General features: G+C 39.1%; 1 protein-coding gene across 4 annotated transcripts in view; it reads left to right on the top strand.

Annotated features, from left to right (window-relative positions):
- LOC108013110 (uncharacterized) overlaps positions 1–20645 on the top strand; it is a 46266-nt gene that overhangs the window by 14600 nt on the left and 11021 nt on the right. For 3 of the 4 annotated variants that reach the window (XR_005014143.3, XM_036814752.3, XM_036814751.3), the window contains exons 3-6: positions 14378–15160; positions 18579–18715; positions 20195–20382; positions 20469–20572. Coding sequence is in view for 3 of the 4 variants with exons in the window: in XM_036814752.3 (XP_036670647.2) it covers positions 14378–15160; positions 18579–18715; positions 20195–20382; positions 20469–20572 (1212 nt within the window). In the remaining variant the exon portion in view is untranslated. Of the gene's footprint in view, positions 1–13822; positions 13867–14377; positions 15161–18578; positions 18716–20194; positions 20383–20468; positions 20573–20645 lie in introns of those variants that run through there. The other variant, XM_065864171.2, reaches the window with a different exon arrangement.

Here is a 20645-nt window from a genome sequence, read left to right as displayed (position 1 = left end):
TTACCTAAAACTAATATTAAAAAATCATAAATATAGAAATCATTGTGAAAGGCAATGCCATTCATACCATTCTTATTAATATGTTTTCTTATTATATTTCTATTTTACTAATGTTAAGATTCGGATATTAATATTATTTAAAAAAAAATGGCTAGTTCTCAACTGGTTTAAACTGAAAACACGATACTATAATTTTTCCCGGTGATGGCTATTTGGAATCCTGTACGCCCCCTGGCAATTCCGTTTGCCTGGGGAGTTAACAAAAATCGATGAAATAATCTCTGGCTAATTGGTTGAATGGGCAACTTTTGCTGGTGACTCCCGTTCCAGCGACTCTCGTTTCCTGGCCAGAAAGCGAATGCCCAGTTGGGTCCGTTTTAAGCATTGTTCAGCCGGCTGACCTCTTTAAACCTGTCGCAGCAGTGCAATAGCCGTTCCGTTCGCTCCCCGGAGACCCATTGCATCCACTCGGATGTGCTTTGCATGCTCCAGTTACTCCAGTGGCTCCTGCTCCTCCAGCTCCTCCAGCTCCTACTCCCCTTCATCATCCTGCCCCCCATGCAACTTTTCCTGCAACTCGAATGAGTTCTATCAGCACCTGCTGGCCTCGTCCGCTTGGCAGTTCAACTTGCAGCATTAAATATGTGGCCAGGAACTCCCAACTCCTCGGGTTTTATGGAAAAATATTACACGGAGATTTAAGTTTTTGAGTTCTGGCGCTTAGCCGCCATTTACCTGGCCACCAAGGGTTGAAGTGGGTTGAGAGTTGAGTGGGGCGTGGGGCATGGGGCGTGGCAGGGGGGCATGCCCCCTCTTTTGGCCATTGTTGTTGCCGTTTTGTTGCGGCTGACACAGATATTATTGTCTGAAATCGTGTGGTTCTGCTTCCCAGACGGGGACTTCCTCTGAATTATTTTTCCGCCATTTTCGCTTCTAATTTAAGTGAAATGTTGTTTCGCCATTGTGGTTTTGTTTGTTTATACATATTTATGTGTGCTTTGCGGTCTCTGAATCTACATATATTTTCATATTGTGATGCTCTCTTTTTTATTTTTCGGATGGCTTCACATATTGTAATTTCTGCTGCCAGCCTGTGCATTGTAATTATTTGAAGTGGTTTTATCTGGCTCTCATGTTGGAAGCGATTAAAACTGTATAAAGTTGGGTAAGAGTCCCCAAATTATAATTTAACATTTAAATATTTCATAGATAAATAACAAAAACCATTAAAATTGGATCGTTTTCGGCAAGAATTTAATAAAATATTCTCAAATTGAGTTCCCATTCTATGATGCAATTACTTACTCTATAAAAAGAAGTTATTGAGCAAATACTTAATATTCCAATGTAACAAAATAAAGATTATAGACCACGTTTTCGGATTTGTTGGGCTTAGAAAACTCGTATTGGTTTCATTTTGATATTCGTGATGGAAAATTCACAGGATGCAGTTACCTGAAATCCTGAAAGACAGCCAGCGTGGGAAGTCGCACAGGTGATGTCAACGAAAGTCTTTGGGATTTATTCAGTTGACACATCTCGTTTATCTGGCAAAACGAGTTCCGGAAATTGTTTGCTACTCCAGAGCAAAGTGAATTTACTTGACATCCTATTTGACACATTTCTCTTCTACGGATGTGAAGATATTGGACTGAATATCAAATTAATATGAATTTTACACATTTTTACTTTTACTTCTTCAATTTGCATACTATGTTTTAATTATTGATCTTTTAAATTCTATAAATCATCTTTAAAACTAAATTGATTTTATTTTGCAATTTTATATTGTCACTTGAAGTTTGCATCCCATTTATTAAGCTGGGAAATTCCCAGTGGGTACAAATTTATTTTCTAAACTTTTGACAGTTTATTCTTTTTTTGTCAAAACAATTAATTAAAATACACAAATTTAGTGACCATTTTATTAAAACTATTTTACAATTCAAATTTTCACAGCCCAATTTATTGATTGTCATTTAAGCAACAGTGAATTTGATTTCAATTTGTCATGATAATGATTTTAAAACTAAATTAAACTAGCAAGGCGACATTTTATTTCTTTTTAACTTACTCAGCCCATTAATCCGAAAAGAGTGAAATTTAGTGGTAGTTTCAATATCAATGGCATGGCCATTTTATTGTGGAGAGAGTGCAATTTGCTGCCAAAAATTTCCTTTCAGTTGCTGCAAAGAAATTCATGGTTTGGCATTTCCGCAATTTTGAATGCCATTTTATGGCCATAACTCAAGCGGCAGAAAGTGCAGTTTCTGGCATTGTTGTTGACCACAAACTGCCAGGGAGCGTCAAGCTGAGTTATGGTCAACGATCGCATCTGGAAGGCCCCCGGGAAAGCCCCGGAAAATCCCCACACCCCTGCCTAATTCGCAATGATTGCGTGCGTGCGTGCGTGAGTGTGTTTTCCTGATTGATGGCTCCACTTGGCGCAAACTAAACGGATTCAAACTGCTTTTCCCTTCCCCTGTAATTCCCATTTTACCATTTTACCACTTGGCCAAAAGAAGAAAAAGAAGATGCGCCACAGCCGCTGGTAAATTGCTTTTGCTTTATTTTCCTCATGCTTTTCCGGATGCCTCACTTTTTTCTGCTCGTCCATTTCGGTGCTTAAATTTAATTTCCCCTGTGCTGCGGGGCCAGAGCTTTTGAATTCGGTATTTGCATTTTCCGGTGCGAGACGAGGCCCAGTTTCCTTTTGGCTCAGTTAATGAGCTGAGTGAGTACTTACACAAAATTAAGTGTTGTCCCACTTCAGTCTTCGGCTGACTTGAGGGGGAAACTCACACACGGACACAAAGGAAATGGAAATGGAAAAGGAAAAGCAGCATCGCACAACACAAACAAGAAGTCGGCAGCGACAACTTGAAGAAGGAAAACTTGCTCCCGTCCTTATTCTCATTCTCAATCTGAAGTTGGGGCTTCAAGTCTTTTTTTCCATTCCATTCCGGCCTTTCCCCTCGGTCTTCTCTTTGTGGAAATCATCATAAAGTTGGAGATAAGTTTTCTCTTTTCATTATAAAAATAAAAATAACAAATATTGCTAGAGGATACCCTTTAGTTTATAGCATACTATGTTTATCAAAAATATTTTATAATATTTTTTTTAGTTGCTAGGTGTGTTTAGATCCTTAATATATTATTTATTTTATATGTTTCTCTTTTCATTTTAAAGATATACCGCTTCTTTATAATTACTTAACCAGAGATACTTATAATATTATTTTAAAATTTTCTGAACCTTAATGAAATATTTTCACATTTAAAAAATTAGATACTACGAAAGACTGTATTAGCTACAATCTATATTAAACTATGTATGTAATTCGTTATGTGTGTGAAATTGTTTACTTTTATCATTAAGAAAAGATTCAAGCTGACATTTTCCTATTATATACCTAGTTTCGAAGACAGTATACCTCTTTTCTGCAAAGTTACAGGGTATTTTGGGAAAATACGGGGAAAATGGACAGTGGTTGGTCACAAGGGAGAGGATGGAGGAGAAGATGGGGAATAGGTCGCAACGCGACAGGAAACAGGCTTCAGCGACAGGCGACATCGGCAACAACATTTGCAAATGTTTGTTGTCGTACATGCGTGTGTGGGTGGGTGGGTGTTTGGTATATTTGTTGGGTGGTGGCAAGTGGGTGGCAAGGAGGCCTCCTTCTGAGTAGGGCACAAACAACTTTTCGTTGTTTGCCTGACAGTTGGGCCCGTGTTCTCTTGCCCGCCCCCTGATTTTCCGCCCGGTGTCAGGACAAGCTGATGCCCCGAAAAATTTACAACATTTTAGGGCAGTTTACAACACTGGGTGGCAGGCTCACCGGCACACACTAATTCAATAAATGCACGTGGCCAGGATGCAGGACACGTAGCCCAAAAAGTTGACATAAATCTGCATAAAATATTCGCATATGCAAAAACTTCCATCACCAACGCCGTAAAAGGAGAAGCTTAACTGGCATGTTTGCCAGCTTGGAAAAAAACGTGGAGGAGCAGGAGGATGTGGATGGAGGACAGAAGGTGGCTAACCAAGGATACCAGGCTCCAGGTCCTGGGCTATCATTGCAAATGCAGGTCCTTTGCCGAGCATTATGCATGACAGCCATTGAGAAATCTGTAAAAATTATGCAAATACATTTCACCAATCACTTAACTGCGGAATGCGGGGACGAAGAAGGATGCTGGATGAGTTGAAGGATCCTGGATGACGAAGTGGGGACCTCTGTGTGTGCGTTTGTGTGTGGCTAAGGACATGCATTGAACACTTTACCGGGAGGGAAAATGCGTGAGCTGACAGGAAGATGCAGACATCACCGAAATAGACGATGAGGGGATGAGTTGGCAAGAAGACATCATCGTGACCCTGATGATTTTGTTGAACTTTCAGCGAGCGTCGTTAACCTGAAAAATGTTTGCCTTCGCTTTCGCCATTAGTTGTGTGATAGGAATATATATTTAAAGAAAATGTATTTACTACTTAACTGAACTGTTTGAAGATATCTTTTCATTTTACTTACTTTAACAACATGAAAAGAATATTTTAACGATGGAAGATTTTAACAATGGAAAATTTTAACAATGGGAGACTTTAACAGAGAAACTTTCTTGGTAATAATAAGTAATCATCGGATTATATTTATAAAACTTCAATCTATTTGAACAATGGGTAAACACAATTATGTTTTTAAAAATTATAATTTTTTTAAGATTATGAATTCAAGGGTAACACAATAAAATAGCTATGATGAGATACTTCATATAATTCATTAATTTATCTATTCATTTATATAAATATTCTAGGATTTCTAAAATGGTTTTTAGTGTATCTAAACACCTGTCATCTGAGCAGAATAAATGAAAACTGTTACTGTACTCAGGTGTCAAATTAAGGATTTTATTTGTCTGCTCCAGTTTAATTAATTTGAAAAGATACCTCTTTCTCCTTGGCTCGGAACGGCCTAATTAGCGATAGACAAGCACATTCTGCACTCCCTTTGCCGTAAACTGCTTGTCCCAAAATTACGGCAAATAGCCACCTCGCCTCTGAGCATTTTCCTCGCATTTTCCCCGATTTCTCCCCGTTTTCCGACCACTCCGCAGGAATGACAGTCAGCAGGCCAAGCGGGTAAACAAATTGAAGGCGAAATTGATGACATGGCATGCCAAGCAAACAGCACACACACACCCATATAATGAAATGTCCTTACACACACACTAGCACACACGTCAGCCGGTTGACATTGCCGTCCTTATCGCCGGGAAAGTCAACGTTGAAGGAAAAGCAGCTACCCATTTTCCATTTCCCAGCGCTGACAATTTTTACAGAATTTGGATTAAGTGGACTTTGCTGTCGACATGCTAGCGCAGTTTTGACGAGCAGGCTGCCAGTTTTCCGGAGGAAAGTTCTTGGTTGGAAAGTTCTTTTCCCACTTTACCCACTGCTTTGCATGCCGACGTGTTTGCCCAGGAAAAGGTGGAAAAGCTGGTGGAAACTCGGTCGATGGGAACAAGTTGACATTTCCTTGGTGGCTGCAAATATTTGCTTACGTGTCAATAACCCGACCAGTGATTTATTTCATATTTGGCTGGAGTCCTGGTCGTCCTGCAGGATAGTTTCCACGCTGCGGCTGTCATTGACATTTGATATTCATTGTCAGTTTGGTTCGGTGTGTAGTTTTTCCAAAGGGTATTCCTTTATGCCCGCTTTTTTATGTGCGCGCCGCCATACATTTTTCATGGCATACTTATGAGGGCAAAGGCCCATCGGCAGACGCTTTTGTCCTTAAAGCCACATAAATTGTCCTCAAAGGAGGGGGCTGCGGGGCCGGCGATGTGGAAAGGTACTTTGCAGCTGTTCCAGGCGAAAAATGTTCAATCAAGCGTTAGGGACCTTATCGCATACACCGAGAAAATGTCTAAAGTTTTGAAAAGTATTTGGAGAAAAACATGTTGAAACATGTTTAAACATGTTTGAGGCTCAGCAAAGTTTGTCTTTAAAAAGGTCTAAAAATAAAAGTTTTTGAATATTCTTTTCTTTTACTAAAAGCATAGAAATTGTTATACCTTTTTATGGTACAAATTTGAAAGCTTTTGAAATCAATTTATTTTACACAAACTGTAAGTTCTTTTTTCTCCGTATGGGCTTAAGGCTATATGTGTGGGCATCATCATAACCTCTGCTGTCTGCAGCTTTGGCTGGGATAAAAAACATTCCTTGCCTGATTTGATTTAAACGTTTTACTTCCACAGACAGTGGAATGAAGAGGAAAAAGCCGAGAAAAAATGGCTGAAAAGCGGGGCCCGGAGTGGAAACACCGCGAATTGGGAGAGCCTGGTTCGACATGGTTTATTCATGCAGCAGTCGCATTATGCAAATAGCTCGGGAGCTAGCACTTGAATTTCGATTTTTTTTTTTCTCAATTTCTATTTCGATTTTTCTTTGCCATTTGTTGCAAATTCCAAACGGCAAGCCACTTCGCGCTGGAAAAGTTGAGTGGTACCACTTGGAGTACTTGCAGGGTGGTGAAAAAAAAGTTGGAAAAAAGGAGGCTCTGTGGGTGGACCATTCATCTGCCTTTGGGCCAAAAGTGACTAACGTTCAGCGGCTTCTTTTTGCCATTGATTTTCGGCACTTAAAAGGAATTACAGCAGGCCTGAGTCCCTCAAATCCACACCTTAACCCGCACAGATGAAAATTTGAATAGAAAACAAATTACTGGGGAAAAACAATTTTCCCTTTAAATAAAGACAAGCAAAACATTATTTTGCACGCACTCACACTCGTCGGGAAATATGCGACATTGCCAAGTTGCTGGGAAAATGTTTTCCTTCCCATTTGCCAACGCCGGCAGATGCGAGCAGGCATTGTGACAAATGTTTAGCAGCTTCGAAATACAAAATATGACAACGCCTCGGTCTTCATTCTGATTTGAATATTTAGCATTGGGGGAATTCTCCCAGCCACCATCGCCATTTGCTAGGCCTTGTCTTGGATGTTTTGCAAATGCACAAGGAAAATAGTTGGTCTGAGTTTTCTTTTAACATTATTTTAATTTGTGCTTATATAAAGATAACTTTTCGTTGTGTTTTGTTAAAAAAGCTTAACAAGAAATTAGAAACAAAAAAATATTTTACCTAAGATAACGTCTCAAGAAAAATGGATTTTGTTGAATATTTAATTGTGATAAGAATATAAATAATCTTCAGATAAATTGATAAATTAAAGAAAAATATTTGTTGATAATTTTAAACATTCATTATTTATTTTATAATAATTTTTACAGCAACCGACTTAGATTATTTATGGGAACGAAAAAATCATTTGAATATTAAAAGACTGATGTGATGTATACTTCTAAACGTGAAATGTTTTTACACTACTCCATAGTGACTGTAAAAATAAATTAAAATGGGAAAGCATTTACCATGGACTACAAAGAGTCTAAAAATCAGATAATTTATAGGAAATTAAATTATCAAAATATCGAAATCGAGTATAATAAATATTTGTAGTCCCTGTTTTTTTCCCGTGCACATATATGTGGGTCGCGCATCCTTGAATGCCTTACAGCTCACAAATCCTACACGCACATCAGCACCAGCTCAGCGTCAGGCTGCCATCATCAACTTAGGCATTGTGTTTGCTCTTAACAAAGGCAAAAGTAATTCATGCAATGCGCCCGGAGAAGAATCAACGCACACATTCTGAATATTTGCTAAGCAAAATAATGGCGAAAACATCGGCGGCATGAAGCGGAATCAAGCGGAGAGTTGAATCGTTGATGGCTCTGCATAAGGACGAAGGACGAAGGAGGCGGTCCTGACAGGCGACAGTCGACAGACCTGACAGTTATGTCGTGGGCTGTCCCACCCACTTTCCACAGCAGAGCATTTGAAATTAATGACATATGCACAAGAAGCCGAGATTGGAGGCACCAACTCCAATCGATTTAAACGCATATCAATCAAAGGTTGCCAAAATTGCCAAGGGCAATGCCAATATTTACTCGTCATGCATGGGAAATATCGGAATTCATTCAAAAGTAATCACCGAATTCAAGTGGAACAACACGGCGTATGCTCGATTTTTCACATTTCAACTGTCGCAAAATTTTTAATTAAAAAGCCAACGGCGAGGCGTCGTATTTTTCTTTTATTAAGATTTTATTTGAACACGAATAGGTTGTCTGTGTTTTTTATTTATGGCTACAACTGTTAGACATATCGGTCATGCATTATTGAATTGAATGCGGTGATTTTGTGGGGTCGAATTAAATATTAAACAGAGTTTGGTTGAGTTCCTTTTGGCTTTCAAAAAACACTAATGCCTATATATCGTTTCACTTAAATTATTCACTTCACACGTGCCTCATTAGGTGGGTACACACTACTCTAAATTCAGGCGCTTAATGCCCCCCATTAAATACCCCACAGCTTTTGTTCGGAAATCACTATGAAACTCTCAAATGAAAATCAAATTTCCCACTTCCTGTCCTGCGTCTGTCATATTAATTAGCATCCCATTTCGAATGGCAGTCCACCCGAAACTAAAAACTAATTAAAAAGCCGTGTCATTGGGAAAGGCCCGCCATTCGGGCCATCAAGTTTTCCTGAATTTCCGTGCTAATCGAATTGTTGAAACGCAATGAAACGAATGTCATTGGAGACCAAAAGAGTCCGTAGACCACTAGCCCAGTCCCCAATCGAAAAATCTCCCCATCACAGCCAATTCAATTCATATTCATTCCGGCCATCAAATGACGGCAAATGACAGCGAACAATGAAATCAAATTAAAATACACTTTAACGCCGCGCCGAGTGAATGACAATCAAAGGCTAAACAATGGAATGCCACCGAATCGATTCGAAAAACGGGTGGCCCGGATGACTGAAACGATTTTGAGTGCTCGCATTTTTATTGCCGAGTGACAGCCGAAAGGAAAATGCCATCAATTTTGGCCGAAAATCCCCATGAAGGCTTCAAGTGTTGCATGTCGTTCGAGTAATTAAATCCTGACATCTCAAATGTCCATTAAAGTGAGCTTAATTTGCTCATGTGCCAGCTTTATGACTTCCCAGAAAAGTGAAAAATAAAAGGGGAAAACCGGAAGGAGTAAAAGGTATAAAGCTGAGTGTGTTAAGAACAATAAAATAAAATAAAAGCGGGAAAGAATTAAAATGAATTAAAAATATTAATGAAGAGTCTGTATGTAAATAAAAAGAAAATGTAGGTCTTATAGTTTTTAAAATACAATAGAAAAACATTATCACTGGACTTCTGGTTATATGTGAAACTCTTTCATAAATAAGTTTTCCAGCAATCCATGACTGGCTAAAAATGTTTGTAAGAAACCCATTATTAAAATATGTTTAAACTTAATTATGATTCTATGAAAAGCATTTTAACTCATCAAGTATAACTAGAAATCAAACTTAATGATAAAGGTTGTTATTACATTTCAATAAACTATAAGTTCTGCCTGTCATATCATTACTTATTCATGAAAAGATGGTACACTTGAACTTTTTCTTGGCATTCGAAGTCCCAAAGCTTATCCAAATAAATGGATTTCCTTTACTCAGGGTATTAAAACAATCATATCTTAGTACCCTTTTCAATCGGATTTCTTTCACTTAAAAGTTTGCCAAAAAAAAGGAAGGCTTGCAACTCTCCGTCTCGAGTTTCATTAGCCATGTTAGGTAAACAAGCACGCCTGCAAACAGAGGCTCCCAGCCAGGATTGGGGATTCGGAACTCGGGATCTGCAGCCTGCGTGCCACTAAGCGGCTTAGTGAAAGTACTTGGCGAAGAAAGCAGAGAAGGGCGACAAGGAGTATCTACATACATGTGAGAGCCTTTTTTTGCCAGCGAACTCGAGATGATGAAAGTCGCTTTGGTGTTTAAATAACTTTGACGCGCTTTCTGCATACACACATATGTACACAAGACACACAGACATCCAAGCTCCTGTGTGGCATTTCCGGTCGTAATGGCGCACACATTGCCAAAAGAAAACTTTGATGACGTGAGCTTGAGTTTGACGTGCCGAAAAGAAATTTGACTTCTTGCAAAAGAGGCAACTTGGGAATACTTTTCAATGGGTGTGTGTGTGTGTGTGCTGGCGCTTAGCTCGTTACAATTTGGCCCCATTGCCAACTTCGCAGTAACCCCAAAACGCGATTCTCCGCTGGCTCCAATTTGCGTCGACCAACTTTTCAAGTTTCGTGCGATACAATTTGTCTCGCCTTATTTTTCGGGGCCAAATTGCTGCAATTATCATTTGGCATTTTGGCTGCGAATCGCAGCGCTAATGAGGCGTCTGGGCAGGCATTGCAATGCATTGAATGCATTGAACCACAGAGGCCAGAACGCCCTCGCATATGCAACAAAATTTAAAGTCACACGCCCACAAATGCAGGCGGTGTGCATGTGTGTGCGTGTCTGTGTCTGCACTTCCCTTTCCGCTGCGCCATTGAGAGAAACTTTGAGAAGGGAGAATCAGAAGGAGGGAGCAAAAGGGAAAATAAATGACATAGGCAGAGAAAACATTTTTTAAAAAGTCAAGTTCTTTAAAAAATGTATATTTTAGTTAGTAAAAATTTTATAAAAATTTGTAAGATTATCCGAAAATGTCTATGCAGCCTATGCCTATCCAGCATATTAGATGCAGTTAGAAACATTTATAACATTAATGACACATTCTCATTAAGTTTTGATATTGATCTATTCATATTTCTCCTATGAGGTAAACAAATATTCTAGAAATATAACCTTACTTTTTTTTGGCTACTACCTAATACCTTTAACAATCCAAAGCTTGATTAGTTTTTTTAAATACATATAGATTTAATACAAGATGATTTAACAGGGTCATTCAAGTGTAGTGGGCTGTTTATTCTTAGTTTCAAGGGAATACCTTTACATATATATAGTAATATAATATATAATATATAATTATAATAGTAAAAATAGGTCGAGTACCAAAGAACACACAATTTTTTTCCGTGCACCGGGAGTTAAATTCCATTCCGGTTTCCCACAGAAAGTTCCAGGATGAGCAGGAGCCAGTGCCAGTGCCAGTGCTCAAGCAATGATGATAAAGACGATGATGACTACCGACAATCCCAACACAGCGGCAACAGTAACGACAACTGACACCAGCCGTTGGCTGCAAGGATTCTCGAGTCCTTCGGCACTTTTTATGTGCAACTATTTTGCATATGTGGAGGGGCCCCGCCAAATGTGGGGTTACGAAAGTCAACGTGGGCCGCCAAAGGGGGCGGCACATTCGCACATCCCCAGCGCTTGACGAAAGTTGATATCGACGCCATCCCTTTGAGATCCATTAAAGCGGCAGCAGCTCCATATCCATCTTCTGGCTCGTAAACAGATATGGGGATGGCTATATCTGGCTGTGTGGCTCTCGCCTGATAAGCCACTGCAGTGATGAGATGACTTGAAAATAGAAAATAAACAGAAAAACAGCTTCTGTTTACCCTCTCGGTTCGTGGAGAATCGCAGCAAATAGCTTTGACATTGAGTTAAGGGGCAGCCATTTGAATGAGAATGTTTTGCTTTAAGACAACCCATTTGGCTGAGACAAAGTTGGCCACATTAAAACTTATTAGCAATTTAATGCACGACTAGACAGAGTCCAGTTTTCGTCTCCTCCCCGGGGGATTACTTTAGCACTGCACGATTTCGTGGCGAATTTTACTGACGCCAGACTTTGTAATGGCCAAAATGCAGGGCGAAATTGGAAGGAGTGGCTGCTCGACCATAAAATTGTTAAAAACAACATGCTGGCTTCGCTACAATCGTCACAGGCATATTGGTTACAACCAAGAGTCCTTAAAAACACCATAAAGTCTTGAAGATGGGGCCACTTTACTTCTTGTAACTTGGGATATCTGTAGATTTTTTATGAAGAAAATTTATTGGAGGGATGTAATAGTTTAAGAGCTGAATTTAACCAATGTGATAACTAAAGAGTTGTCTTATAACCATTATTATATTAACAGTGTTCATAAAAAATTTAAGATATCTTAGGACTTACCCCTTTTTTCAAGCAATTGAATTATTTAACTTACTTAGTTCATTATCACTTTTGAAAGTATAACCCTTCTATCAAATTTAAAGGAATAGGTCTTTAAACAAATTATATAATAAATATTTTAACGTTCATTAAAAAAAAATTACTTACAACAATAGGAACATCCATTTTGTTTTAAGGAACACCTCTGAATTTTATTTTTCGTAAACCTTTAACTTTTTCTTTGTGATTTTATTTACAATGTACATTTTTATTACTACCAAAGTTTTGCAACTAAATTGTAACATTTTTACACATGATTGGAACAATAATAAATCACTTATCCGTTTATAACCACATAAACCAGCTCATTTATCTTGATGCGAACCCGCTTCCAAAGCCAATTTGTTGAAAAAAGTTTATTGGAACTGACTTAACTGCACTTGTCGGGGAGTTTACCAAAAATTGTCCCCAACCGCCAGGGAGTTTCCAACTCCAATTCCAACTCCGTTCTCCCAATTCCCTCGAACCCAAATAAACCTCTGGTATTTTCGTGTTCTCTTGTGCAACAAGCTGGTTGGAAAAAACATGGGCATCAGTTTCCGTCTGGTTGCCGGCGTCATCTGCTGTCTGCTGACGCCGCTGAATTTCAGAAACCGTCCCAGAGATACTATGCAGACCTCATAAAAACCTGCATTCACCCATCCCATTAGCTCGTCTGTTCCATGTCTGAGCGTCTAATTTAAAATTATGCAACTACTACTATTTTTTTTTAGTCTCCTGCTTTTCCGCGATTTTTGCTCTATAATTTCCCCGTGGCACTCATTGACTTGCCGACTCTGCGGCATGGATGTTGGACAGTGTTTTGGGGTCATGCGTTTGCAAGGCCCCCAAAACAACGTTCATAAATCATTTGCAGAGGCGGCGGAGGGCTGTACTAGAGAGCTGTTGTTTTTCTACTCATCGTTATCACTGGCAAGCTGCAATCGACAGCCCCAGAAAAACCCCTTTTTCGCTGCACCGAAAACACATTAATCAATTCCGACCGACTGGCGGGCCAGACCTCCATGCATACACATATATATATCCATTGTGTAGAGTGGATCGTGGAAAAGTCGGAAAACAAGGACAAAATGAAACCGTTACACGCCCAGCGAGCGGAAAAAAAAAGGAAAATGCCACAAAAAATACTCGTAACTTTCCATAATGTGCAACGCGCGTGAAAATTCGTCCTTAGCTCGGCGTGAAAAATATGCGAGAAAGTCGCAGTGAAACCGAAAAATAAAACGAAAAAACAAAAACATGAGGAGAAATTGTTTACGCTGCAAATATTTATGATTTTTATTGGTCGTGGGCTTGGCCGCATCGGTAGAATTTATTCCCATGTTCGAATACGACTACTGTATACGCGCAGCGATAAATATTTGCCCATAAATTTGGCGTGTAATCGGTCAGCGAGGCATGTGGAAATTTGTGGCCCCAGGCATTTGAATATTTTAAATTATTTGCCAGAAGCGAAAAAAAACAGAGCCTCTGTAAAACCATGATTGTTAATCATTAGGCCCGGAATTCAATTATATTTTAAATGCTTGAAATACAATTAAAGCTTGTAATTTGCAATTTGTGTGCTAATAAGGTGTGAAATTAAAAACAGTATTACTGCTCATGTTTAAAATTATAGATAAAATAACAACGATAAATTATGTAGCTAAAATAAGTTTAAAATTTATTATTGCATAAATGTTTTTGTGTAGGGATTGGTGAAACATTATTTCGAACCTAAATTAAACTAACTAAACCAAACAAAAACCTTAAAAGTAAGTTTGCTTGTGGGTCAATAGCTCAAATCAATAAACGTGATTTCATTTAATAAATTTAGTTTCATAAATTTCATTTACTCATACTCGGCATATGAATTCAAAAAATTTTAAATCAATATACAATCTAAAAAAATAGTTGGAGAGTAAAAAAACATAGGAAACTTTAAGTACAATGTCGTTTTAAAAAATCATTTCTTTTCTGAAAAATACAAAACATAAAATTTAATTTAATAATTTAACTAAATACATTTTTTTTCATTGTGTAGCATATATGTTCTTAAAATTTTGAATCAAAACACTAACTAAAAAAATTATTCAAAAATAATACAAAGTATTTAGCTAACTTTAAATTAGATACTGTTTTTAAAATCAGTTCTTTTCTGAGAAGTATTTAATAGCAATGGGTATTGCGAGCCATTTTCTTAAGAGTTTCCAAAGAAGTTCTATAAAACTCTTACTTAAAGAATTAAATACTAAGCGTATCTCTTATTCTCCTCTACATTTTCAGACACAACAGTAATGACATTGAAATGGCGCCAGAAATACAAAAGCAGAAAAAGGCCAAAGAAACTGAAACAACGAATAATTGCAACAAACACTGCCCCAGCAACAGCAACAGAAACAACAGCAACACCAAAACATAAAGCAACAAAAGCAACCAGCAGACTGAGAGATACGAGGTGCAAACTGAGGCGGCACAGAAAATGGCTGCCAAATGAACGACACAGAAATGTGGCTAGAATGCTGCTAAAAGTGACGACAAATCCAACACAATGTCGTGCAATTAAAGCGACAGGAACACCAGCAACATCCACAATGACTTCCAGCTGCAGCGACCATTGTGAGTCGCAACAGCAACAGCAGCAGCAGCAGCAACAGCAGTTGCAGCAACCGAAACAGCGGCAACATCAGCAGTTGCAACATCAACAGCGGCGACATCCTCTTCCGGCAACGCTGACGCTGCTCCTCTGCCTGGGAATCGGTTTGGGCCTGGCTGCCACAGCAGCTGCCGCCGGAGGAGGTGGCGGTGGAGGAGGAGGAGGAGCAGCACCCGGTTCCGGATCCGGAACAGTTGGCTCTGGCTCCCCAACCAGTTTCGGCTCCAGCCCCAGCAGCTCCTTGGGACCCGGCAAACCGGCCAATTTGCAACTGGCACCCGGATCCTCCGCCTCCACGGGCTGCTCCCTCGCCGAGTTCAGCTGCTCCAACGGAAGGTGCGTGCCGCTCAGCAAGTACTGCAACAATCTGAACGACTGCGGCGATGGCAGCGATGAGCCGCGATTCTGCACACGTAAGTAAAGCTTAAAGCTTACACTGAGAATCCAATCTTAGACCAAGTATTAAATAGAAAGAATTTAAGAATTTTTTAAAAATGAAAATGAATGAAATGAATTTGTCATTGTAAGATGAAATTTAAAAAACTGCACATCCTAAAAATATTTTTGGAGTTGGATCAAGTTCAAGTTGTACCTTACACTTTGGGGCACAGCTATCTTATCTTCAACATTAACAATACCTTAAATAATTTAAAAGAGTTAGGAAATACTTAAAAATATTTTTGAAAATTAAAAAAGGAAATGAAAACTTTTCTGAAAGTGTTGCAATGGCAAAAAGTTCATTAATGGAGCAAAAGGCAACACAACAGTGTGTCGAAGCCCATTATGTAAAGCGGAGCATAATGAGAAACAACCTGAAATGGCCTGCGAAAGTATTGTTTGTCCAATTTACCAGGCGATTGATGGGCAACGAAGTGGTAATTAAAAAAAGCGGGTACATCGACTATGCAATAAGCCAAAGATGACTTTTTATCATAGAAGACTTAAATAACATAACACTGGTTTAGCACCTGAAAAATGTTCTTACTTAAGATCATTGCGTATACGCAATGTCGTCTGTTATTATCTTACTAGAAAAAAAAGGGTTTTAAAATTAAAATTAAATATTAATTATTAAAGAGTCTGTTCTTTCGGACTCCTTGTGGCTTATAACTATCATACAAATTTTTTTTAAAATTCCTTTTAATCTGAAACCTGCTGATTTAGTAAATATACCCCAAAATTGTAAGTTTAAAACGCAACAAGGCCAAAGAGCCCCCACCAAATCGATTTGTGAGGTCCTCGATGGCTTCCAGCCATCTGATGGTCCTCATGGAGGGCAGGCAGGTGGGAACCTGGAAGCAATCAAGCTTGTCAAACCCCATAACCGACCGGCAATCATCTCCCGCCGCTGCATCCATTCAGTGGCCGCTCTTGTAAACACGGCCTTCATGTGTAAATGTAATTAAGCACTGCCCACTCGCACATGGATCAGCACCCAGATTGGACCACCCACTCCCACTTGGCCACCCTTTGACCCCCCATGGGTCCTCATAATGGCGGCAAAGTGAACTTCTCACTTTTGCCAATTGGCTGCCAGTAAGCCCCACCACTTTGCAACTCATCCACCCAACTCCCCCACATCCTTTTGCCAGGAAGTTCTGCTCCTGTTTCTGCGCTGCCGGGCGCGTCATGTCAAGCGTTGATGAATTTAATTAAGTATTTTTCAATGACATTCAATGAGACGGCTGGCCGAGGGGGAGGCAATCGGCGTGATGAATAAGGACAGCGACAACCCATGGGGTTTTTAATTGAACAACGAGCTTATCGAGGGGGCAAATATGTTTGAGCTTGTTTGGGGGGCACAGTGGCGAAAAAAAGATAGTCTCACCTCTCCACTTATATTATAAAGCAGTAATTGTTGACATAATGCAATTAATAGTCATCATAAATAATAAAATTCATTCATCTACCTATTGTCATTTATGAGTTTGTATATAAAGTGCAAGTATAGAGTCTTTCTATACCTTAAGTTATAGCTTTTCAGTCAAGAAAATACTGCACTTTCTGATTGTCAATTAGACAATATTTATATTCACCAAAATTCCTGAAATTTAAACAACGTCAAAACATTAAGAGTGAAGTGTCAAAAACATAAACAATATTTTGTTCATCAGATTTCATTTCTATTTAAAAAGTTTTCGTTTAATGAAGCAAAAACTGTTTTGCCAAAATTGTTAAGCCCAATCTAATGCAATCAAACAAAATGGTCTGTTGATGTTTTTGTGCCACCTCAAAACTATAATTATATGATCAATACCAGTGATTAGTTATTATTGCATTGGAAATTAGAGATACACCCCCGCCAAATAGAAAATGGCTTTCAGGCATGATAGACATACTGATGGACTGACAGACTGATAGATAGACAGACTGATAGACCGACAATCAATTTGAAAATACGCCTACAGCGAGCGCAATTGATTTCGCCTGCAATCCCATAATTATCTAATTGACTATTGATGGCTGAGCGCATAATAAATTTGATTGGATGCACAGAAAGCAATTAGAGCAGCACAACTACCAACACTTGAGCCGTTTATTTCGAATTGAATTATTTTATCCGGGGGCTGTCTCCTTCCGTTTGCTATGCATTTTTAATAAAACTAATTGAAATGCCAGAGCAGAAGAGATTCCGGATCCTGAGGGGAGGGCCTGGAGAAACTGGCAATTTCCATGCAAACTACTTTTATTCTGGGGACAACTACAAAGGGCAGGACTTAATTCCATAAATGCAAATCGCACAGGCATAAATCATTTCAGTTTTGTGGTCATTCAATTATGAAAAGGAATTCCGAATTCGTATACATACGTAATCGAGTGAAAGCTGGGGAAAAGGGTTAGTAGTCGTTGACTTTTTTATTCATCCGCTGAGCGTAAACAACTCAATTGGAAAATTCTTAGAATATCCATTACAAAGCAAGCAAAACAACAATCCGGAATGGCGTTTTATTAAAATAATCTGAGCCAAACCAAAACAAGAAAAGGGAACCTATAAATAAAGTTGTGATGAAGCTTGTATTTAATAATAAAATGAAAATTTAATTTGGGAAACCATCTCTCTTGGTCTAAAGCTTAATTCACTTTGCATAACAATCCACTGAGTTGGACTGGGAAGAATGTATTTTATTAACTTCAGCAAAATAAAACAAGAAAACAAATATTCAAGAAATTAAAATTGTAAAAAAAATTTTTTAAAGCACTCAACATGACCTATTTAAATGAAGAACTTATTCTTTGAAGTTGCAAATCTTATTTAAAATTACAAAAATAAAGAACATCTTAAATTATTCATTTTCATTAAGTGTACAAATTTAATTTGTTCGAACATATTCACAAACTTTAAATACGTTGGCACTTGAAGTTAACATTCAGTACATTTGATATTTTGCATTCATGAAATCAATCTAAAACCAAGTCAGCGTAGCACATACCATTGATAAAGCTTAATCTTAAAGACAAAGCTGAATACATTTTCCCACAAATTGTGTGGAATACATTTTCCACCCTCTTGCGAAATGTGAATACATTAAAAGTTAAGCACCTTAAATTATTCACGTAAATGGATTAGTTTACTTTGCGTTCCAATCAGTTTGCATATGAAGTTAATGTTATGTTAATTTGATACTTTGTGTTAGCATCTGCCTGGCTCTGGCGATGATTTATGGCGTGACAATTGCCATTACTCCCGGGCAAACTCATGGGGCTTGTTTTGGGGGGTTCCCCTTTTGGGGTTTCCGCAGGGGATAATGCCTTGGCGGTTGCCTAGCTGCGCGTGGTGCAAACAAACTAATTGCCAAACTAACGCTAATTGCGTTTAATATATATTTGCAGGCTGTAATCGCACCTACTACGGGGACATCGGACAGACCTACGCCCTGGAGCTGCACCGCCCCAAGCAGGATCGCGTTCCCTTTGTGTGTGTGCTCACCTTCACGGCGGCAGGTGGCCAGCACGGCGATGTGGTGCAGGTGAGTCGGGTCAGGGGTCATGCCGAGCTACACTAGTATAAATTATGGAAATTAGGGGTCTTATTCATATTATTTTTAGCAATCTAAAACTACTATACAAAATTTGGAGATTACATACAATATATCATGTCATATCATATCATAACAAATGCTTAGAATTCTTTTTTTGGGCATAATTTTTACCACACGATTGAAACACTTTTAATCAAGATATTAAATATTTAAGAATGAAAATAAATCAATTTGGAAATAGATATTGAAAAAACAGTGCTTGTTTTTTAATCTAAATATAAATTTTCAAGAGATATTGCATTCTTTTTTCACCAAAATTAACTTTCCAAAAAAAATATTATACAAAAGTCAAAGATTTCTTGGGAATAGGATTTCATGGCTTTATTTTCTCTCAGTGCACCTTCCACTACAGAGGTTCTCCTCCTTCTGCTGCTGCCATTGCCTTTCACATTTCATTTTGTAACGGGATAAACTACGCCATTAAAAGATAAGCAACAACAATGGCGCTGGCAGATGGTGGGAGTGGGGTGATTGGGTGAAAGTGGGTGGTGGGCTGATGTGGGTGGTGGGCTGATGTGGGTGGCAGAAGCAATATTGATTTCAAAGCCACTCGCTGAAGCGTAGCAAATCCTGCACCACCACCCCTTTTTGGGGTGGCAGGAAGCAAGTGCCGGCGCCTGTTAGATATTACGCCACTTCACACCTCCAATTGGAATGAAGGATGCAGCAGGAGCAGAAGAAGGAGAAGGACCTCTCGGAGGAGGAGCACTCGGAGGAGGAGCTGGAGCAAACAGGAGGAGTGCCAGGCAGCCAGCCAAAGCCTTTGCCATGCTCGAGTGCGTCCCAAGAGCATTCGGCACTGATATCCACTGAGCTACGAGCACTGACCGAAACTTTATTACTGACACCCCCCTTCGGCACATCCTGCAAATATTTTATGCCCATCCGAGAAAGGGACTATACTAGATTCGGGCAGATTTATGCAATCAGGAGAGTTGGAAAACGATTCCCCTTCCCAGATGGCTGAGCCAACAAAAAATGGTTATGTAATTGAAAAGTGAACAAGGAATTTTTTATGCATTCTCCTTGGTTTCACAGAAACAGAAAATATTCAATAAGCAAATTTACAAAATTTGTAAAAATGATTTACCATCTAAAAGTAAAACATAGTGAAAACTGATAAAATTGTTTTAATATTAAACTACGAAATAATTGAATGAGAATAATAGATGAGATGAGCTATGAAACCAAAACCCTTACACGAAATCAAAATAAAATTGAAACAATCGCAGATTAGGGCTTATTAAACAATTAGATATCATATAGACGTAATAAAGCCTAAAGCCTTTTTCGTTTATTTTACTAATGCAGTGTACTGTTCCATAATTAAGGAAATCAGGGAGCTATTATTATTTGTATGGGCACTCCATATCGTAACTCACATGTTCATTGTGCGAATCGCCCTAGGTCACCCTGGACAGCTTCACGATTGGCAGGTTCACCTCGTACGTTCATGAGGGTTGTCCGGATGGATATATGCAGATAGCGGAGTCGGCTCGAACTCCCATTGGGGGAATGTGGTGCGGCAGCTCCTGGGGACCAGTGCTCTTCTACAGCGAAACCCGCTCCCTGATATTCACCATCCGGCTGAACAGGTGAGTCCCATTACCCAACTCCAGAGGCCCAACTCTCGATATAATTAACTGACCCCGATTAATGTTTAAAAATATACAACCCACAGACTGGCGAGGGATCAGAGTGGCTACAACTTCGACTTTCGCATCAGATACAAGGTGTTGTCCAGGGACAGTTCGGTGACCCGCTACGGGGGCATTAAGCTGGCAGGTGCGTGCGACCGCAGGGATTGAGGTGGATGGAGGTCCCTAATCCGCTCAACCGATTCCCCTTTTGCTTTTTA

This window comes from Drosophila suzukii, chromosome 3, assembly GCF_043229965.1.
Source record: "Drosophila suzukii chromosome 3, CBGP_Dsuzu_IsoJpt1.0, whole genome shotgun sequence".
Classification (NCBI taxonomy): domain Eukaryota; kingdom Metazoa; phylum Arthropoda; class Insecta; order Diptera; family Drosophilidae; genus Drosophila; species Drosophila suzukii.
This window is presented reverse-complemented; position numbering and strand designations above follow the sequence as displayed.